The sequence below is a fragment of the Nelumbo nucifera genome, chromosome 3 (assembly GCF_055504915.1).
Source record: "Nelumbo nucifera cultivar China Antique chromosome 3, China Antique-T2T, whole genome shotgun sequence".
NCBI classification, from domain to species: domain Eukaryota; kingdom Viridiplantae; phylum Streptophyta; class Magnoliopsida; order Proteales; family Nelumbonaceae; genus Nelumbo; species Nelumbo nucifera.
In genome coordinates this window covers 43,388,066-43,411,501 of record NC_142651.1, presented here as the reverse complement: position 1 = coordinate 43,411,501, position 23,436 = coordinate 43,388,066, and the positions used below count along the sequence as shown (strand labels likewise).

Here is a 23,436-nt window from a genome sequence, read left to right as displayed (position 1 = left end):
GACTTTTGAATTGCGTCATTAAAAAAAAATTATATCATGCGTGTCAATATTTCATGATGAATCAGATTCCCATTTGACCCAAATCAGTCGGCAGTCTTTCAATTCTTCTTGATGAAAAGCCCAAAAACTTCATCATGGGGGTACAGGAAACGCTATAATCAAGTCTTTGTCATTAGGGTTAGTATTTCAAAACTTCAAATCGTTAGAAAGAATGTGGTTTTACACTTTGCATGCAGCTACTGAGATACGCCTTCTACACCGTCACTATCAAAGTAAGAAAACTAACCTTACTTCATTGAACAAGTGGAATGACCAAAAAAAAATGCCATACCGGTAACAGATAACAGATGTACAGATTACGGTGTATCAAACAAGTAATTAAAATTATCTGTCTTAAGTCTTATGATTTTTTGTTATAGTTTTGAAGTGATTGTATTGGGTCTTGTAATGGCCATAACCAGTTTTCCTTTTCAATTAAATTATGGGATCAAGGAAACTTCAAAACCCATATTTTTCATGGAGCATACAGAAAGCCCATATTTTTCATAATGAATAAATCTAAATGAAGGAAATCAAAACCTCTGTTTCCACTAGTTGAAGGCTTGAAGCTGGAAACTTCCTCAAATAAATCCTGTACGCTAAATTTTCTTTCTTCCAGTTTCTCCCCTTTCTCTTTTGCAGTTGAAGGCACGGCCTTACCAAGTTCTGGATATCAAGTCAACAGATCAAGTCCAAAATTTGAATATAAATATAATTATCATCCTTCTCATTTTGACTTAGGTCTAATCAGATCAAGCCCACCCATGAATGGTATTAATGGCTCAGGAATAATAACAGATCCATCTTCTTTCTGGAAATTCTCTAACAGACAGATGACCATCCTAGGGACTGCACATGCTGTTGCATTAAGGGTGTGCACAAACTGTGTTGGAATGTTGGTTTTTCCCTTTTTAGGACCAGTTGATATTTCAGATGAAGGGCGGAACCGGATGCCCAACCGCCTGCTTTGATAGTCAGTACAATTTGAAGCACTTGATATCTGTTACATGACATGGATTTGAGAATTATTGAACACTAGCATAAAGCGAATGTAAGGTAGTGAAAAGGTGCACTGAGAGGGTTGTGTACTTGTTTATTATATTTTAGATAGAAAGAAAAAATTAGCATTGAAGTAAAAGCCTTCATACCAAAGCAAGTGTCAGCATTATTTAGTAAATATAGGTGAATTAGCTTCCCATCTATTGCGGTTAGGTTTTTTGTATACAGATGAGTAGGCCCTTTATTACTAATATTTCTAAATGAATAATTAATTCTAGAATCTAATAAATTTTGGGTAGCTAACTTGGTTCTATATTCATAACTAATATTGCCTAATACCTACCAACTAATAATAATTCCTTTTAAGTCCAGTGATTTCAGCATACAAAAAGTGCAAGACAATTTCTCACTTAACTGTTCCAGTCAGTACAGTTTATCAAACAGTATGTATGTATAAGATACCCAAGTAATAAAATTAAATCTACATAAATTCATTTTCCCGAAGTTAACATTATAACTGAACAAAAAAAAAAAAAAAATTGAAGAGATGGCAATACTGTCCATTTGAAATAATCAGAGGAAAAAAAGTCTTTTTGCTTCCCAACTATAATGGTCCCATACTTCAATTCCTTCACACTACTTATCCTCAGTCAAATTAATTTATGCAATAGGAGGTTTTTTTTATGGGAAACGGTAACTTTCATTAATAATAATGGATAAAGATTACAACTGTCACCATCCAAGGGCCGGATGGAGAATCTTTTGACAAAAACAGTCTCATAAACAGGCCCAAAACAACTCCTGCCTATTGACTCCTTGCTTAGCTAAAGCCAGCCATACCATTTGCTGATCTTCTTGCCCAATTAAACCTTACCCCAATCTCCCTCGCTAAGCTTGAGATTTCTCTTAGCTGTTGTTTGATTAGCCAAGTGCCCATGCTTCTTGTTTGCAACCAGCCTATTACCAGTTCGGAGTCTCCCTCCACTTCTAATTGTTGCATTCCCCATTGTTTTGCCAATCTGAGACCTTGGAGTAAAGCAAAAACTTTCTGCTCTTAAGGAGTCTCCCACTCCTACAGGGCCTAAATAAAGGGCCAGCACTCTAACCTCCTCACCTCCGAAAACACACCCTATACCTGAGGGGCCTGAGTTGCCCAGAGAGCTTCTGTCAAAATTCAGTTTCACTCTAGAGCAAGGCAGCGGGGACCAACTTTCCTGTACTGAAGTAGAGAGGGATGAGGAACCAGCTATGACACTCCATTGTCTAGTGAAGCCAGTTAAAGAAAAGTCTTTAAAAAGCTCCAATGCTTTTGGCCAATGTATGATCCTGGTGGTGATGCCCTCTATAAGTGCTTTCTTGGATCTTTCTTGCCCTTGGAAAATCCAATTATTTCTCTCCTCCCACACCGACCAAATAACAGCTGATCTTATTGTTTTCCTCATCACCTTACCTCTCTTCTTTGGTAATTGGAAGAAACTAGGGTCGAAAAGGTTCCACACACACGAAGGAGCATCATAGCTGGTAATTTTTCAGTAAAAGAAGTGTAATAGTTTGTCTGTCTAAAAGTTATAAAATGGACTTTCTCATATATAGATACCGATTACTTATAACTATATCTATTAATTAATACAATCATCTCCAACTAGGAATATTAGTTATTATATTATCTACTGTTCTATTGAGATACAATCATACAAGACATAAACCAAGCTATCCAACTACTTGATCACCTCTCCTAACCTTAACTCCAATCAAGAATAGAATTCACATTGCAAAAAGAACTGCAATTAGAAGTGGGGTAAATAAGTTGATCATGATTTCTGCATGCTAATTGCTAACATACCTCACCATAACGTTCTAGACCCGGCATCCATGCTTCTACATCAAATTTACGGTAAGCAGGTGCACCCAAGTCACCAGATGCCATATCCAAAGTTCTGAAAGTAAATAAAACAAACATGGAACAAATAAATACAATAAATAAAGCATAAGTGGAACTGCAGAAGATAAAATGGAAACATGTAAAACTCCTTTCCAACCTGAAATGAAGCCCTAGAGATGAAAAGAGATCTTCCTCAATTCCAATTAACTCCTCATGGTAGGTATCACTATCCTCTGGTCGGCACAAAATGAACATTTCCACCTTGCTGAACTGATGGACTCGATAAAGGCCCCTGGTCAGATATTTCATCATTGTGTCACACATCTTTCTAAACAGTTTTGTCACATCCAACATTTGCAATAATAACAAAACATACTGGTATTATGGTATAAAAGAAAACTCAAGCCAGGCTTCCAATCTAGAACAAGTACGGTCAACTAAATGGTTAAAAAAAATATTCATAGAAAAAATGGTGGCCATCATCTTATATTTTCTCAATATGCAACAAGCGATTGAATATGAAACATTTTAAATTGTATCAGTCTCACTTGAGAAATACATTAAGAAATGCAACATACTTCACAAAATTATCAAACTCAATTGGCTATGTGAAGTTTCATGTAACAGAAAAGGCAAATGTATCAGTGGAAATGCATGGATATTTATAGGTATCTAATCCTCTGTTTTCCATCCATTGATGCCCCATAGGCACTTGATTTTTAATAGAACTTATACCCATCTTGAAGTAACTGAAACTTTATTAATAATGTCATGATGTACAGTGTGCATTTACATGGATACGTCTGAGGGATCCAAGTTCTACAAGTCATAGCACTTCCAATAGAAGTGGAAGCCAGCAATGGCCATCCTCTAAGACTGTGTTTGGTTTGATAAAAAATAAGAGAGAAATAGAAAGTTGAGGGAAAGTTCTTAACTAAATTTGTCAAATTCTTTAATAAACTTCCTTTAACTTTGTTTCTCCCTTATTTTCCATCAAATCACAGAAAAAAACCAAGGTTCATTAGAGGAGAATCATGAGAATTCCTCTGGAGTCTGTATCCAACAAATGACCCTGATCTCAATCAAATGAATCAGTGGTTCTTTTTATTGATTTACCTTACTTTTTTCAAAAAAAAAAAAAGCTTTATTTAGAAAAGATCTGGAATTTCTTTCTCCCCTAGTCCAAAACAAAGCATCCACCTCTGTAGGGGGAGCCACCTACAGTCAAATAAAGCGGAAAAATGCTCCCAAATTCTGCTTTAAAAAGGAACAAGGCATTGATAAGTAATTAGTGGTTTCACAGCTTGCCTTCCAAAGGAAGCACATGTGGGTGATAACACCCAATTCGACCTTTTTTTTTTTTTTGCAGGGTTTCACAAATACTGATCATGGATTACTGGGACCTAGTACTGACCTTCACAACTTCAAAGGGACTTCTTATGGAGAGGATGGGAGGAGGAAAAGAAAATTCATTTAGTAAACTGGGACCAAGTGTGTTCTCCAAAAGAAAAAGGAGGTCTGGGGATCAGAAACTTGAAGATTTTCAATCAGGCCCATTAGGGAAATGGGTTGGAGATTTGGAAAAGAAAGAGAGAGCTGGTGGAGGGAATTACTAACAACAAAATATGGTACAGATAGTGGTGACTGGGTAACTGTGTCTCTAATTTCTCCCCTTTGGGTTGTTCCCTTTGGAAGAAAATCATGGAAGTGGCTCCACTTCTAAGTGGAGGACTTTCCATAAAGGTGGGTTCAGGTCACAGACTGAAATTCTAGAAGGATAGTTGGCGTAGTACCAGTTTGCAGAAAATCAGGATGTATTGGTGTCCGAATGCTATGAGCTGAAAGATAACACCATTACCCAGACCCCCTGCTTCAGAAGATAATTTCAAGATTGGGAAATAGACCAAGTGGTAGAGCTGTTTCAGCTGCTGTCTAACCAGTCCTTAAACCAGTGGGAAGAAGATACTTGGACCTGGAACTGGTCTGCAGATGGATTATTCTCAGTTGGCTCTTTTGCCAGAAACTTAATAGCAGGAGACAGAGCTGAGGTTCCTGCTGATAAGATCTGGAATCCGATTCCCCCCTCAAGAGTAAATGTCTTGATTTGGGCTATAGTGCTGGATAAAAGCCTCTCAAAACAGAGCCTAGTTAGAAGAGTTAAGATTCAAGACCTGCTTTGTGTGATGTGTGGCCAAGAGGAAGAGGATAACAGTCATTTGTTATCCACTGCCCTGTTGCTGCAGAAATTTGGGGACATTTCCTCTCTTCTGTGGGCTTATTTTGGTCTATGCCTTTGACTGTGAAGGGCCTGCTATGGTGTTGGGAGCTTCAAGGACTGTCAAGGATGGCAAAAGGTGTTTGGAAGACAGCCCCGGCTGCAGTAATAAGCACCATTTGGGAGGAAAGGAATAGAAGAATTTTTCAAAATTGTTCCAAGTCAACTGTTTAATTTCTATTTCTTTTAGTAAGCTAATCTCCTGGACAGCAGCTGCAAAAGGTCTCCAAAGCAGGATGCTTGGAACCCAGCTGGGGTCTAATAGTTTATTTGAGTTGTAAGTCAGTGTTGGGCCCTCGGTCCCGGTCTGTTGCTCCTGAATGGGGCTCCAGTAATCTATGATTCCATTTAATAAAATTACCTTACCTTTTTTCAAAAAAAAAAATCTTTAGATGGATTACTCCCCACCAGAATGCCCTAATTTTGGGAGTTATAAGGGCCAACCAGATTGCTTTGACTAGAATTGTACAAGGACTAATCTCTTGTAAAGAAGCTGACTGGCATTAAGACTAACATATGAACAATATGAATTGTAACAATTCATGGAAAGTGTGCAGATGCTTCCATTACAGTAGATTTCTTGAATGGAAAAGATAACATGCCTAAGGAAAAAAAGACAATAAATCAAAGATAAAATTAGAAAATAGATATTTATTAATAGGAACCCAACTAGAACCAAAAAAATTTCACCTTGTTGCAGTGCCTGCAGCACCAGCCTCAGTACGGAAGCAATGGGAGTAAGCAACGTACTTCAAAGGCAACGTTGAACTAGCTAGAATGGAATCCATATGAATTCCCCCTACAGGAATCTCTGCAGTCCCAATGAGGCATTGATCACTACCCTCAATGGAATAAACCTGTTAATGTTAGAATGAAATTATGAAATATTAATAGATCATTCTGACCATCATTTTAGCCTATTGTGAGCCACACCATATACAAAAGCAATTGCATGGACATGATAACATTCTGACCCAGCCAGGTTCATGGATAAAATTCAAATATAGTAAGTTAAAAATTCATTAATTTGATCCATTCAAAGAATAAAAAGAACAAAAAGGAAAAAACTTTTTTACAAACCTGAGTGTTTGCTCCACGAGGTTGGAAACCACATTTCTCAATGACAGACGACCTAACAATCTCAGGGGTGGTTAGAGGTGTATAACCCCTTTTTGTAACTTCTGATAGAGTCCAATTGATAAGTGCCATCTCTAGCATAACTGCCTCATTTTTTAGGTAGTAGAATTTTGATCCACTTACCTATACAAACCAGCATTGGTACATTACAAGCATGAATGAAAATTTCAAAACCGTATTACAGTATTTGAATCCAGTAAGTAGTATAAATATAATAAAATAAATGACTAATAGAAAGGAAAAAGTTTCAAACTTGTATAATATTCAAAAAAAAGTTTCAAACTCACACAGAGATTTCAAGGTTGTTTGAGGTGAACTAAGCAACAATGATTCAAAATAGGATGACATGTTCATAATTAATTAATACCCTAGTATTGATCTCTTCCATTGTCATATTCCCCAGATTCTTCTAATTACTAATCATCACCATCACATTTCTACACATGTATTGTGAGAGAAGCTCAGGCAGCAGAGTTCTAGCCAAACAAAGAAATTGAGCTTAGGGTGAAAGCTGTTTAGAACTACACATTCCAGGCTCTTGATCCATCTTAAATGATGTAGGGGGGAGGATGAAAAACAGCATTAATTTTATTAATCCCAATGGTCTAATGACCAACAGTGATGTGTTCAACTCTCACCCAGATGTTTTATGCAAATATATATATATATATATATACACACACACACACAATCAAAAGAATAAATATAAATTATATATCCAGTGAGAGACTGAGAGTATAGATTGTATATCTCCATTGCTCCTCTATTAAATTTTTGTTTAAAAAACCCATATTTGAAGCAAAGAAATCACATCCCTAAGCAAGGTGTTAGTCCAATTCATGCAGTCTTCTACAATAGAAAGATCCATAACAACTGGGAAAAAATTATATTGAACTGAATATGGCAGAACTTCAATTCCAAGTACTAGCATAATAAACCCAACAACCATGGTCTAAGAACAAGTCACTCTACTTCTCAGTTGGAACAAAACCACAACATAGAGCAGCCTTCCAAAGATGGCCTTAAAAATGCCATCCATGCCAAGATATCAGCGTTCACCTTGCAATACTTCTTCAGGCACACCTCCTTTGCCATCACTTCCAGACAACCTTCCAAGCCCAAGCACAGTAATCTACAACTCAGGCTAGCTATCAACAGCCCTTCATCGTTGATCTTCTTCCAAGATTTTCCATTTTTTTTACACTCATTCACCTTACACATAATTTTGCTACAGTTTATTTTCTTGTGATTCTCATTTTGTTCAGGACTCTGAAAGGTGAATATAGAATTACACTTCCAAAGGTTATGCGAGTAATTTTCTGAATGAGAAAACAGCCCCTTTGAAGCTCATTTATAAACAGATCTTAGAAGTTAGAAAAGAATTGCATAGATCCAGGTATGCGATCCATCACAATGTAAGAGCTCCCAAGACTGCCAATGAAGAAGTTAGATTTGCATCATTACAAATTAGATATACCTTAATACCTTAGATAAGCCTAAGAAGATACCTCTGCAGCTGCATCAAAATCAAAGAGATCTAGTCCTTTTCCAAGTTGCAGGTGATCTTTGACAGGGAAGCTGAACTCACGTGGACTACCAACCTACAAAATAAAAGTAAATTTTGGAAAAAGAAGGTAGATGAACCTGATCTACTGAACTTGATAATGGGATCATAAAAAATCCTAATACCATCCTTCTGAGTACTGAGCAATCCTCCCCTCCAATAGGAACATCTGGATGAGTCATATTTGGTATGCTTTGTGCTTCTTGTTGAAGCTTATCAGTGAGCTCGACAAGGTCTTCTTCTAGAGCTGCAAGTCCTTCCTTAAGATTCTTTCCTGCATATACAATAAACTAGAATATATAAACCAGAACAGTATCATCAATAAAATAAATACTTTAATGAATACCTTCTTCTATAAGCCTTTGGCGTTCAGATCGTTCTAGTTTTCCTTTCATCTTGTTTGCAACCACATTTCTTTCCCCACGAAGCCGTTCAACTTCCTGCCATCTGTGAATTATAATTAACTATAACAGAATAGGCATTTTTTGTGCATTTGTTATCTCAGAGTTGCAACCATTGTTCAAGAAATAAATTAGACTGTACAGTCACATTGGATTGCATTGGAGTTGGATCCCTATTGGTTCATTTTGGTTACCAAATGAGTTGTTGTTAAGAACTAGATAGAACTGATTAATCAAATAGCCTAACAGTGCTACCTTCTATTCTCTCCCAATCTCAAGGAACTTTCATACAAGGGAAGCAAATCACCAATAAAATCCTTACAGCCAATGAGTGTGTACAACAATTTAGAAGGATGGGAAGGAAAGGGTTAGTGTGTAAACTAGAATTGGAGAGAGCCTACAATTATATGGATTGTTTTTTGTTTCTTCTGGACTGGATTTTGTTAAGTTTTGGGTTTGGAGAGAGATGGAGAAAATGAGTTATAGGACTCCTGCTCCTACTATTACTCCATTCTTGTAAATGGAAAGGTAAAGTTTTCTTCCCTGCAAAGAGAAATAAATCCTTAGGCAGGATGACTGTCTCCATTCCTATTCACCTTAGTTGCAAATGTTGCTAGATGGTTTGGTTGATCACGATGGCAAATAATGCAATTTAGTCAGGGGATGGAGGGTGGGTAAAGATTAGGTGCCATGGCAGTAACTCATTTACAATTTTTATGATATCTCATCTGTTGTGAGGACATGGAGGAAGAGGACATCATTAGGAATACTGGGCTCATGCTTAACTGTTTTGGGAAAAAAAAAACTCAAATTTGAGGATCAATCCAATAAGAGTTGCGCTAAGTGGTGAGTGAACAGAGGCATTATATCTTTTGTCTTTAGCTTTATAATTGTCCTGTTCTGTCCCATACTTAATGAGGTGTCCCATAATTAGGGGCAGAAAGGTAATTTGGAATAGTTTAAGAAGTTTATATAAAGCACTCAACTGGGAGAAATCTTTTCTTAATATATTTCCCATCGGCCTAAAATGATCTCTTTTCTTTCTTTCTCGTCTTCTTCTTTTTTTTCCAACTTTGTATTAAGAACAATAAGAAAAAGAGGCAAGATTAGTTAGGCATTGTGTTTGCACTATACAAAAAATCCCTTCCCAAACCATACTTTGCTAAACCATCAGCCAAAAAATTTACATTCCATGGGATCCATCTGAAGTTGCAGGATAAAGAAGAAGATAACTCAAAGATCTCATGTAAGAAGCTGGACAATCTCCAAGGGCCCAAACCGTGCTCTTTAGCCCAATTGATGGAATTTCTAGAGTCAACTTTCACTATACCACTGTAAGTCAACTAAAATGGAGAGCTTTTGCAAGTCTTAATCCTTGAAGGAGGGCATGAACATCAATTTCTGAAGCATCCTCAGCTGTAACTGGGCCACTCAAAGCCCAACATAAATCCCCCTAAAACTGTAGAAAAACCTGTTGGAAGGGTTAGAAATCAGATTTGACATGGCCGAACCAGGTTTGGTGGCTGGCCGAATTCTCAAATATTTTCTAACCCAACCCAGGAACCAATTTCCTGGTGATTTTGAAATCTGAAATTTCGGGATCGATCTTGCACTTAACTGGACCAGATTTGAAACCCAAATAAAAAGTGATCATACCTGATACGGAGACCACAAAAATGCAGCTCCCAGAGTGGTAGTTCACACCTAATATGAGTCCCAAAATCGGCCTCCAACTGAAGATGGCTCAGTGTGTATGTGAAGCCGACTCAGCAAAAACCAGTCTCCAACTTGCTAGGATCGAAGTGGGTATGTGAACTTGATATGCTCTAATGTTTTTCTTGCAAAAACACAGTAGAGGGCTGATAGAAATCAGCCCCTATCAAAGCTAGGTCGTATTAGGGTTTCTGGGAGGCAAGGGAGAAGATAAGAGAACAAGAAAGTGGAGAGAATTAGCTTAATTGGACTCTCCCCTCTTTCTCCTTTATATAGAGCACTCTCCTAATCTAATTAGGAGTTGATCCAAATAAAATTTGGATCAGAAGTTTATCTTTAATTGATAAACATTATCTTCTTAAAAGGATAGGTACCCCATACCCAAATCCATGCCCATTTTCAACCCAAGTCACATGATAACTTAAGTTGTCATGTGATCACTTAAGTAATCATATTAGTAAAGGGCCTTATGCCTATTTTCTCTAATGGTTCACATTCCAAGGTGTTGCATGGCCACTTCGGGCCTAAATATTGTATGGCATGGGACCCACAAAGGTCTCACACAAGTCCATAAGGGGTCGGCCCTACCTTTGAAAGAGGTCAGGCCGAATTCACTACTTAGGGCAATGAACCTCTAACCCAATCAACTTGGGCTCAATTTGGGCACAACATTTACACCTAAATGATCCTTGGATTCAGCCACCATATGAAGACCCAAGGATAATGGACTTATGTAAGATAAATCCCATCAGGTAATCAGCCCTGTAATGACCTCTTACACCTAATCTCTCGGCCCATAATCATCAGAACACTACCCACAGGGAAGGACCTCTTCCCTGACAACACAGTGTCACATTCTGCTCGGATGGATCCCGGGATCAAAACATTTTGCATAAAATAGTAATATAACATATAAATAAATTTTGCAAATCATATTTCAAATACAGTTGAAATCCACTGCCGACAGTTTAGGTTTCATCAGAGAGAGTGTAAAGCCTGATATTCGCTTTGTTTGACAAAGGGATTGATCCTATCACTATGATCACCCACTCAAATAATTTCCCAAACTGCCCCAACATGCCCAGGTATTTGACCCTTGATGGATCTCACTGGTTGGCACATCAAAAGCAAGTCAGTCCAATACCTAGTAAAAGTATCATAATCAAGTTTGGGGTTAAGTGCAACTTTCTAGTTTTGCCCATCTATCTCCAAAGTCCAAGGCATAACTGGAAATTGGTCTGGGTTTAGTGTTTCTTATAAACGCCCACTGGTTGTGCTTGGGGTATAACCCTAATAGCTGAGACAAGCTACTCCACCAGTTCGGCAGCACACTAGTGCTAGCCTTGTTAGGATAAACTCTGTAAGTCAATCCAATGGCTTAGAACATTCTAAACTAACACGAGTCTCATAAGTGTATAGTTTAAGGAGTAATTCACAGAAAACATATTGGTTAGGACATGAAACAATAATGTACTTTATTCATTCACTAATAATGTTTTATGTACATCAATCTTATTGGAGATAAGAGCATACACTATCTAACAAAACACAGCAATACCAGCAGCGGAGCAGCCGACCTAGAGAAAGAGTTCCTCTTGAAGCTACCATAAAATTGGAGGATAAAATTGCTAGCCTATTTGAGATGAAGAGTATAAGAGGGGAAATCAACAGAAAAGGTAAATAAATCATCTTGCCAACACCTATCTTCTTTCCTTGCTCTTTCAGGAAGATAAACATTTGAACAAGTTGCATAGGAGTGAAATTAGGAGGCGAAGATGTGGATAGGTATGCTGGAATTTTGAGTTGTTTAGTGGCTGAGTGGATAGTAAAATACTTGGCTATCTAAATAATGTAACATTTTGGAGTCCGGTTTTGGATATGCTATCCAAGAAATTGGCAACATGGAAGAAAGACTAAATCTCTTTGGGGAGTGTGATCATTTTGATCAAGGCCAAACTTTCCAACTTACCTATCTACTTTCTTTTAACTTTTAAACACTAGTTGCTAAAAAGATAGAAGATTTAAGGGATTTCTTATGGGAGCCAAGTGACTCCAAAACTAGTTAATTGGCAAACGGTCAATAAAAGTAGGGAAGAAGGTGGATTACATTTAATTCATAAAAAAAAAAGTGGATTACATTTAGGTATGATCTCAAATAGGGATTTCTTGTCAAGGACAAAGAAAAGGTGGCGACTGTGGAAGAGGCGTGTAAAGCAAGGAAGAAGCAAAATCTTCCCCTGCCAGGAAAATATTAAGGAAGAGAAGAGAAACTTTTTTCCAAGAGCTTTAAAAGGAAAAAAAAATCAAAATTTGAAGGAATCCGTGGCTCCTGTCTCAAAGCCTGCACCAGAGCTATTTGCTTCGGACCCAAATGTTGTGAAGTCCCACTGGATATCCAAACCCGACCCGGTTAGGAAACCCGCCAAAACTACGGGCTGTCACTCACCTCCAGACTAGGGCGAAGGCCACCCCAAGGGAAGCCCCCCATCGACACCAACTTTCAGCGAAGAAATCATCCCTGCAACTCCCCCAAGTCCAAACGATCGCAGAAAGAGAATCTACCGACCCCCAACTCCGTCGCAGATCTCGACCCCAAGCTCCTCCGAAGAAGAAGAATCTGAGCCAGATGAAGACCTGAGCACTTACAGGACAGAATCTGAAATGGATACCCAGGAGATAGCCTTCAACAGATCCAAAGCTCTCTTTGCAGAAAGAGAAGCGTGGGGAAGTGTAGAAATGCTGGAAGACGTCCTCTTGGTAGACCCAGATTATGGGATTCTTTCCGCCAACAAAAGCTTTGAGACTGGACGAGGGAGAAACTTATCGCCGAACCAGCTCACAAATCTCTCTAACTCAACTCCCATTACGAATCCAGAACTTTCTTCTTGTTTCTATCATTATCATGATTCACCTTCTCATTGCTACCCCTGTTGTTCTTGTGTTCCAGGTTCAGGTGGCCGGCTGTCCCAACCAATGGCTCTCCCAAACAAAGGTTATGTGGAGGTTTCGGGTTCAACCTCTATGTCCAAGGAACTGATTAGACGTCCTAGCAGGGAACAGAATATGGATGTAGTCACAATGATGGCCAAAAAATTAGGCCTCCAGCAATGTGATTCCGACAAGGTTTCTGGTAGAGAATGGAACAGTACAAGAGATAAGGGAGTTGACCAGGTGACATCAAGAACAACGAAAATTCTGAAAAATGGACCGAATAGGGAATTAAAGAGGCTACAATGGGGTATAGTTGATGAAAATTCGGAATATGCAGGAGAAGGGAGTAGAAGAAAAAGGTAAGGGTAAGATCATCAGAGGTTAAGATGAAAATTCTGAGCTGGAATGTAAGGGGGTTGGGTGGAGAAATAAAGAGAAGCTTAGTAAAAGATACTTTCCGAAGAGAGAATCCTGACATTATTCTGATTCAAGAAACCAAGAAGGAAGAGGTGGACAGAAAGTTAATCAAAGCAATCTGGGGTTTAAGAGGCAGAAAATGGGCTACACTCCCAGCCATAGGCACTTCAGGAGGAATCCTCGTCATGTGGAGAGAAGATGTGGTTTCAGGAGTGGAAGTTGATAGAGGTGAATTCTCTCATTCGCTGCTTTTCACAAACAAGTCAGATGATTTTACCTGGATCCTAACAGCAATTTATGGCCCTAATGATCCATCAAATAGGAGTAGATTTTGGGAAGAGCTGGATTCACTGCATGAACATGATGAGATTCCATTGGTTGTGGGAGTTGATTTCAATGTCACGAGATTCAGTCAAGAACATTCGAATGGGAAGAGGGTAAATAGAAGCATGAGGGAGTTCTCCAACTTCATATCTAGACACAAGCTGCATGACCTCCCCCTAAGGAATGGTAACTTTACCTAGTCGAACATGCAGGAGAATGCCATAAGTTGTAGGTTTGACAGATTCTTAATTACTTCAGATTGGGAAGCCCATTACCCCCTGACCTTTCAGGAGATCCGCTCCGATGTACTTCGGACCGCTGGCCTATCACCTTAAGTACAGATTTGGTGATCAGAGGAAAAACCCCTTTTAGGCTGGAAAAATTCTGGACGGATCACAAAGATTTCTGCAAAAAGGTTGCCTCATGGTGGGAGGAATGCAAGACAGAAGGTTGGCCAGGGTACAGATTTCTGGAAAAATTAAAATATGTAAAAAGGAAGCTAAAAGGATGGGCCAAAGAGGAATTTAAAGCCTTCAAAGAAGAGAAATCAGCAATCCTATCCAAATTGGATGAGTTAGACCAAAAGAAGCAGAGTGGGCACCTAAATGAGAACGAAAGAAGGAGAAGATTTGAGCTAAGAAAAGAATGGGAATAGGTAGTAAGAAGAGAAGAAGTTTACTGGAGACAGCGATATAGGGTCAGATGGTTAAAGGAGGGGGACAATAACTTCAGGTTCTTCCACATTTTTGCATCTGGGAGGCGGAAAAGAAATCTTATAACAAAATTAAAAATCGGGCAATGAGAAGTGGAGGGCCCTAAGGAAATTTCTGAAGCTTTCTTATACTTCTTTAAAGATCTTTACTCAAAGAAAGAAAACAAAAAACTCTCCATAAGCTTTTGGGAAGGGTTTAAACTGTCGGAGGAGAATAGTCTGTGGTTAGAAAGAGAGTTTCAAGATCACGAAGTGAAGGATGCTGTCTTTATCATGGATGGAGATAGAGCCTCGGGCCCTGATGGTTTCCCAATTCTATTTTATCAGATTTGTTGGAGCATAATTAGTTCAGATTTGATGCAGGTGTTTAATGATTTCTATCATTCAGCCATTGTCAACAAAGGAAACAATTCTAATTTCATATGCTTGATTCCCAAGAGAAAGGGTACTCTAGAAGCAAAAGATTTCAGACCTATCAGCTTGACTGGGAGTGTATACAAAATTTTAGCAAAGGTTCTAGCCGAAAGACTAAAAAAAGTCCTAGGGGAAATCATTTCCCCAAATCAGTTTGCATTTGTCAAAGGGCGACAAACCATTGACAGCATCCTAATAGCAAACGAATGCGTTGAAAAGAGGAAGATGAATGGCAAACCAAGGGTGATTGTGAAATTCGATTTGGAAAAAGCATACGACAAAGTAGATTGGGAGTGTCTCACAGAAATAATGAGATTAATGGGATTTGGAAACAAGTGGATTCAGTGGGTTGAGGATTAAGACAAGGCTGCCCCCTCTCCCCATTGCTCTTTACTCTAGTCACAGAAATCTTTAGCCAACTGGTGAACAAGGCTATCTCTCTTGGTCTTTTGAGAGGTTTTGAAGTCGGACGGGAAGCCACCCAGATATCTCATCTCCTGTTTGCCGACGATATCATCCTTTTCCTAGAGGCTGATGAAGAATTTGTATCAAATCTGAAATGGGCTATCACCTATTTTGAATGGATTTCTGGACTGCAAGTGAACTTTGCAAAGAGCAGTATTGCTGGCCTAAATCTAGCTGGTACTCACTCCTTGGACACTTTCACAGAGATCTTGGGATGCAAGGTAGAAAACCTCCCCTTCCTCTATCTGGAGATGCCCCTTGGAGGAAACCCGAGAAATCAAAACTTTTGGGAACCAATTCTAGAAAAATGTAAGAAGTTAGCCACATGGAAAAGGAACTACTTGTCAAAAGGGGGGAGGCTCACTCTAGTTAGAGCAGCATTGGCAAACCTTCCCACCTACTACCTCTCTATCTTCCGCATGCCCAACAAGATAGCAGTTCAGGTAGAAAAACTTCAGAGAAACTTCATTTGGGAAGGAGGTGGGGAAAGGGGCTCTCACCTTGTGAAGTGGTCTCAGGTTAGCAAACCAAAGGAGGGAGGTGGATTGGGAGTAGAACACTTGAAAAAAAGAAACTCAGCTCTTCTCAGTAAATGGTTGTGATGATTCCCTCTTGAACCAAATGCACTTTGGACTGCTGTAATTACTAGCAAATACGGAAAGCACGCCAACGGTTGGGATAGCAAGCTCCACTTGAATCGGGTCAAAGACACCCACCCTTGGAAAGGTATAATCTCAAACTACACTTTTTTCATATCCTTTATCAGATATAAGGTGGGAAAGGGTGATAGAATTAAATTTTGGACTGATCTATGGTGGGGTAATTCTACCTTAGCCAACTCCTTCCCTCGCCTATTCAGCCTTACCATAAACCAAGAAGCTTCCATATCCCAGGTGTTGAAGTTTGACCTGCCATAGAATTCTGTCTTGTTCGTTGACTGTAGAGTAAAGTAGACAGCAAGAAGTAGGAGAGGAAAGAAGAAAAGAGAGAAGAGAGAAAAGAGAGAAAGGCTGGTTCGAATTAGGGAAAAAAGTTAATCCCTTGATTCGGCCAGACCTATTATTATATTATTGACTTATTGAAAAAGACTTGAGTGCCCTTCTTTAAGTAAGAGGCACTCGAACTAACATAACAGTACACATCAGCATTCTCAACAAGTACAAAGACTGAAATACCCCTTCACTAACACCACTAACACTCCCCCTCAAGCTGGTGAGTATATATCATATAATCCCAGCTTGTTACATATGTAGTCCACTCTCCCCCGACTCAAGCCTTTTGTAAACAAGTCTGCCCACTGGTTTCCCGTACTAACATATGCAGTTTCTATCACCCCATTCAGCACCTTCTCTCTCACAAAATGACAGTCAACTTCGATGTGCTTGGTTCTTTCATGAAACACTGGATTGGAAGAGATATGAACCGCTGCCTGATTGTCACAGTAGAGCTTCATTGGAGTACTGATGTCATATCCTATCTCCTGTAGAAGGTTCCTCAGCCACACTAGTTCACAAGCAGTATGTGCCATGGCCCTATATTCCGCTTCTGCACTGCTTCTTGCCACAACTGTTTGCTTCTTACTTTTCCATGTTACCAGGTTACCCCCCAGAAAGGTGCAATAGCCTGTGGTAGATCGTCTATCAGACATAGAACCTGCCCAATCAGCATCGGTGTATCCTTCTACTACCAGTTTTCCACCACTTCTGTACAGCAAACCACGACCAAGAGCTCCTTTCAGATACCTCACAATCCTTAGCACTGCATTCCAATGTGGGACCAAAGGTTTCTGCATGAACTGACTCACCACACTAACCGCAAATGAAATATCTGGCCGAGTAATGGATAGATAGTTTAGTTTGCCTACAAGTCGTCGGTATCTGCCAGGCTCTTCAAACACTTCACCTATATCACTGCTCAGCCTCGTATTTGTTTCCATAGGTGTCTCAGCCGGTTTAGTACCCAACAATCCTGTTTCTTCCAGTAAATCAAGCACATATTTCCTCTGGCACAAATTAATGCCATGCTTAGATCTTGCTACCTCTATGCCCAAAAAGTATTTCAACTTGCCAAGGTCCTTTGTCTAAAAGTGTTCCTGTAGGAATGCCTTCAATCTGTCAATGCCCATTTTATCATTCCCAGTCACAACGATATCATCCACATACACCACCAATATTATTTTACCTGCCGAAGAGTCAAGACTGAAGACAGAGTGATCAACTTGGCACTGTTTCAGACCAAACTTCTTGACCACCTCACTGAACCTACCAAACCATGCTCGAGGGGACTGTTTAAGTCTATAAATAGCCTTCTTAAGTCTACATACCTTACCATCCTCCCCCTGAGCAACAAACCCAGGTGGTTGCTCCATGTAGACCTCCTCGAGCAAATCCCCATGCAAAAAGGCATTTTTGATATCGAGCTGATGGAGAGGCCAACCAGACATAGCTGCAAGAGAGATGACGACACGAACTGACCCTATCTTAGCAACCGGGGAGAACGTCTCCGTGTAGTCAATGCCATAGGTTTGGGAGTACCCTTTGGCAACCAGCCGCGCCTTCAGGCGCTCAACACGACCATCTGGCAAGTACTTAACACTATACACCCACTTACAACCGACAGCCTGCTTCCCAGGAGGAAGAGCGGTGAGATCCCAAGTGTGATTATGATGCAAAGCAGAGAGCTCTTCTTCCATAGCACGGCACCACTCTGGAGAGGTAAGGGCTTCCTGGACATCCTTAGGAACAACCACGGAGGATAACAAAGATATGAACTGGCGATGGGAAGCGGAGAGGTGGGTAAGTGAAACAAAATTGGAAATAGGGTGAAGGGTGCAAGTACGCTTACCTTTCCGTAAGGCAATAGGAAGATCTAGGTCGGAGGCTGGTGTCGAAGCTGGAGCTGGATCTGTCGACGGTGATGAAGCTGGAGGAGCTGCAGCCGGTACACGTGGGCGATGTGTATACACGTGACGGATGGGTGGACGGTCAACCAATGGTGGCACCGGAGGCAAGGACGTAGGCATGACTGGAACCAAAGGAGGTGGATCAGCCACAGGAAGAGGAAGAGGAGGTGGTGATGTGGGGGAAGCAGCAGCACCGGACCCCACGAAGAACGGAGTAGACTCAAAGAATGTAACATCAGCACATACCAAGGAACGACGAGAACTAGGATGATAACACTTGTACCCTTTCTGAGTTCGGGAATAACCAAGGAAGATACACTTCATGGAACGTGCATCTAACTTGTCAGTCCCGGGACTCAGATTATGAACGAAGCAGACACACCCAAATACCCGAGGAGAAAGCAGAAACGGAGACATGTTGGGGAATAAGACACTAAAAGGAGAACGACCATCAAGGATAGACGTGGGCATCCGATTAATTAAGAAACAAGAGGTGAGCATTGCATCGCTCCAAAAAGTTTTGGAAACATTCATGTGGTGCATGAGGGAGCGTGCCGTTTCTACAAGATGGCGGTTCTTTCTCTCAGCAACCCCATTTTGTTGCGGAGTATAGGTACATGAAGTTTGGTGTATAATGCCATGTTGGTCCAAGTATTCTCGAAAAGATGAAGACAAGTATTCACGACCATTATCAGAACGGAAAATTTTGATGTGAACACCAAATTGATTGCGGATCTCAGATCAAGCTACTGATCAGTACCCCTACAAGAGAATTTGGTGTGCTCATATCCCTTCCAGGGTATGCTTTTTTGTGTGGGAAGCCAGCTTAAAGAAAATCAATACTTACGACCTCCTTCAGAAAAAGAATCATGGAAGATATTATCTATCTCCCCATATGTGCTGTTTCTGCCTTAAAGCTGGGGAATCTACCAACCACATCCTGATTCACTGTGAGGAAACTAGAAAATTTTGGAATTTCTTTCTATCACTCTTTGAATACAGCTGGGTATTCCTAGAAAATGTGGTTGATTGCTTAGGGCAATGGTCCGGAAGAGGTTTAAGCAAAAGAGGAAAAACTTTATGGCTGTCTGCTGCTCATGCTATCTTCTGGAGCATTTGGGAAGAGAGAAACAACCGGGTGTTTACCAACAGAACAAAAAAAATTTGAGGAGCTGATTTCTATAATCTGTTATAGATGTTTCTTGTGGACCTCCAACTCAATTTACTTCAGAGGAGTTACTTTTGATGACCTTCAAAGAAACGCCATAAATTTTCTTCACTCTAATCATAAACAGCTCATCACTTCCCGCAGTTTCAGATCTGAAGTGGAGGGGAGACGATCTTGTACTTTGACAGGAGTGCTTTTGGAAACCCAGGTACTGCGGGTATTGAAGGGGTAATTCAAAACAGAAATGGCAATATCAGATGGGCTTTTAGTGGGCCGATTGGGATAGCCTCCTCAACAAAGGCTGAAGTTATGGCAGCTCTAACCGGCATCAGGATTGCAAAAGACATGGGCTTACTAAACCTTACCATTAAAGGAGATTCAACCAACACCATTAACTGGCTGTCTAACCCTGACAGTGGGCCTTGGACTTTAGCCCACTAACTGGCTGAAGCGAGAGACATCCTCTCTTCTCTAAATGCTCATGTAGTCTGGATTCCAAGGGAGCTAAATTCTAAAGCCGACAGTCTAGCTAAATCTGGCGCTCACAGGGATTCCCTTTTTTGATAGTTTTTTGCCTATGTAACTTTCTGAGTGCTTAATTGCTGTGTACATCTCCTCATGTACCTTTCTTTTCTTCGAATAAAGTTAACTTTTTCTTCAAAAAAAAAAAAAATAGGAATCTCTGACAGCTAGGTAAGTGGTTATGGAGATTTCCTCTGAAATTAAGCAGATTGTAGCAGCATGAAGCCATAAAGAGTGTTTATAGGTTATCTTCAAATGGGTGGGATGCAAGCTAAAATGATAGTCTCTTTGGCATCCCCTTAGAAAGCAACTTCGTCCTTACATCCTACTTTTTTGTATGGTCCAAAGTATTGCATAACGCACAATCAAAAGGGCCGAAATGCATACAAAAAATGTTTTTAGGTTGCAAGTTTTGGATCAAGTCATCTCTAGAAAGATTGTTTTCCATTGAATATGGCCATTTGTCCTAAGAAGTTGTATTTTCTTTTATCAACATCCTAGGAAATTGTAGTAAGCATATCGGTGACCTTGAAAACTAATATGTATTGGCCAATATCACCGATACATTTTGATATTTTGCACCTTGCCTTTTTGCAACACTTGAGGTATGATAATTGGTCTAGCAATAAATAAAATCAGATTTGAGGAGACCTATGGTGGGAGAACATAACCCTAAAGGACAAATTTCCATTACTTTATTCTTATCTTTTCTCGCAAAGGTAAACCTATCTCACAGTGTGTTTCTCTTTCACCTCAAGGTTTGGCTTGGGATTTAGGTCTTAGAAGAGATTTAAGTGATTTTGAAGTTACTAAGGCCCCATCTTATTTAGACTTTCTTAAAGATGTTTTCCTTGCCAATTTTGATTATGATTGTAGAATTTGGACTTTAAAATCAAATGGTCAATTTTCCTGTGCTTCCTTTTCCAAGACTTTATCTCTCCCACTACTTTGGACATTCTTGTGAAGGCCTTACGAGGTGGGCCAATAACACTCATCTTTCACTTAGGTTAGGATGAAAAAATCAAAATTTGTGACGTGGTTCAAAGAAGAAGGCCTTTTTGGTACCTATCACCCCATGTGTTGCTTCAACTACTTTTGGTGTGTAAATGCAAATATTTATGGTTTATGAAAATGCAAAGTTGATTTAGTTTTGCATTGATAAATTTTGTATTCTTATCAAATGCATTTGATTGTGATGGTTACAAATACGAATTCCAAAGTTGGTTTAGTTTTGCATTAATAAAATTTTGTATTCTTATCAAATGCATTTGATTGTGATGGTTACAAATACGAATTCCAAAGTTGGTTTAGTTTTGCATTTGACAAATTTTGCATTCTTTAGCTAATCAAGGGGTTTTTAGGGAATCTATCCCCTTTTTATCAGCAAGAAGAAACTAATTTATGAATGAGTGAGAAACAAGTTACATAAGTTACAAATTACAACAAACAGCTGGAAACAAACCCAAAAAGATTACAAAACGGCTTCTGCCTATAGACTCCCTGCTTGGCTGAAGTGTCAGTCATCCCATTTGCTGCAGTCCTTCTAATCCAGGTAAAGGTGGCATTAAGTTCCCTTGCCAGGCTTCCAATTTCCCTTTAAGGCATGTCTAAAAATCCAAGGAACATTACACCTGGTGTTAGTCCAAGTGACAACCAGTTTTGAATCCCCTTCAACCTCCAAGTTTTTGAGATTTGCTTGCTTAGCAAGCTTTAAACCTTGTAGTAGTGCCAGAAGCTCAGCCTTTAGTGAATCACCTACTCCTAAAGGTCCCAAATACAATGCCAACACTTTGCTTGAGGAATTTTTGAACACACCACCAATACCTGCCAATCCTGGGTTCCCCATAGGGCTTCCATCAAAGTTAGTTTGATTTTATTGCTTGTTGGGGGCTATCAATCCATAACCTTCCTTTCTTTCTCTTTGAATGAGTGAGCCACTTCGTTCCAAGCCCTTTTTTATCAATAACAAATAACTTTTATTAATCATTAAGAAACTTTAAGTACAAGGAGGGGGAGAATAAACTGTCTTAACTCCCCAAAAAGAGGCTGAGGCCACCAAGAGAAATACAAAAAAAATAAAAAATAAAATGAGCCCAGAACAAAGATTCCCTATTCACCCTGTGCTTGGCTAACCCATCAACAAACGAGTTAGCACTTCTCTTCACCCAACAGCACTTTATCTCAATGTCCTTAGTCATCCATTTAAATTTTTTCCTTTCATTGTTGTAACTCCACATTCTAGTCTTGTCTTCCTTTAACCATCCTACCACCACCTCCGAGTCACCAGCCTCATAATATTCATTTCTTTAGCTCTTTGGATTTCTTCCAAGGCCACAAAGAGCTCAGTCTTGAGAGAGTAACCTTCTCCAATTGAGCCTGAGAAAATAGCTAAAACATTTCCATCCTCATTCCTGAAAACACCCCCAATACTAAATTACCCCGGATTCCCAATGCTGCTACCGTCAAAGTTTACTGGGGAAGAGATCCAAGGACTTGGAGCCCTCTTAACTGGGGCAGAGCTTGCTATCTCTTTCCAATTTCTCAGAAAATCATCCAAGGTGAAATTTGTGAATAAGTCCAAAGATTTCAGCCAATGTGTGACCCTTATGTGGATCAGCTCTATGATGTTCTAAATGCTTCTCTCCTTGTTTGAGAAGAGTCTTGAATTTCTTTCTTCCCATAAAAACCAACATATAGCAGCCCTTAAACACCTCCACATAGGAGTGGATTCAAGTCGAGCCGAGCCGAATAGTACCAGGCTCCAGCTCAGCTCGAGACTATTCTACAAGGCTCGAGCTCGGCTTGGCTCGGCTCATTTTATATTTACAAAAATATTTTATAAATATTTTATTATAAAAATATTTAGAAAAAAATATTTTATAAAAATAAAAATTATATGTAAAATTTTTTATTTTATATTTAAAAATTAAGATTTATAATAATTAATAATTATAATATTTTTATTATATATATTATTTTCTATAATTTTATTATATATATATATTAAATATCAAATATATATATATATATATATTCGAGCCGGCTCGCGAGCCTCACAAGCCAAGCTCTACTAGGCTCGTTTAACAATCAAGCCACTAAATTGGGCTCAAGCTCGAGCTCGGCCAAAACCAAGCCGAGCCGAGCTCGAGCAGCTCGTGAAAAGCTCGGCTCGTTGCCACCCCTACCTCCACAATCCTTCCTCTTTTCATTGGCCAACTGAAGTAAGAAGGTGTTCCAAGCCCTTATTATATCAGTTACTGTAAAGCTTTGGAAGAGATCAAGTGTTTTTAACTAGTGTGCAGCTTTTACCTTTATAGTTTCCACGGTTTCTTCCTTTGACCTTTGCTTTTGATTGAAAATCCTTGCATTCCTTTCCTCCCAAACAGTCCACACCACTACCTCCCACATTGGCTTCCACATAACTCTTCCTCTCTTCGTTGGCTGCCTTAAGAAGTTTGGGTTGAAAAGACTCACTACATCTTGAGGAGTAGTCCACCTGCAACCAAAGAGAGAAAAAATAGATTCCTACACAAAGAGCATAACAGTACAAGAGGTCAATAAATGGGGTAGG

General features: G+C 39.6%; 1 protein-coding gene across 5 annotated transcripts in view; it reads right to left on the bottom strand.

The window, feature by feature from the left end:
- Positions 1 to 362: 362 nt before the first annotated feature.
- SRS (Seryl-tRNA synthetase) overlaps positions 363 to 23,436 on the bottom strand; it is a 36,005-nt gene continuing 12,931 nt past the window's right edge. For 2 of the 5 annotated variants that reach the window (XM_010280553.3, XM_010280554.3), the window contains exons 3-10: positions 8,243 to 8,336; positions 8,022 to 8,170; positions 7,841 to 7,933; positions 6,276 to 6,455; positions 5,886 to 6,052; positions 3,078 to 3,212; positions 2,882 to 2,975; positions 363 to 1,039 (exon numbers count right to left, since the gene is read on the bottom strand). In XM_010280553.3, the coding sequence (XP_010278855.1) occupies positions 767 to 1,039; positions 2,882 to 2,975; positions 3,078 to 3,212; positions 5,886 to 6,052; positions 6,276 to 6,455; positions 7,841 to 7,933; positions 8,022 to 8,170; positions 8,243 to 8,336 (1,185 nt within the window). In that variant the 3' untranslated portion in view covers positions 363 to 766. Of the gene's footprint in view, positions 1,040 to 2,881; positions 2,976 to 3,077; positions 3,213 to 5,885; positions 6,053 to 6,275; positions 6,456 to 7,840; positions 7,934 to 8,021; positions 8,171 to 8,242; positions 8,344 to 23,174; positions 23,362 to 23,436 lie in introns of all 5 variants that reach the window. The other 3 variants (XM_088901176.1, XM_088901177.1, XM_010280556.2) reach the window with 2 other exon arrangements.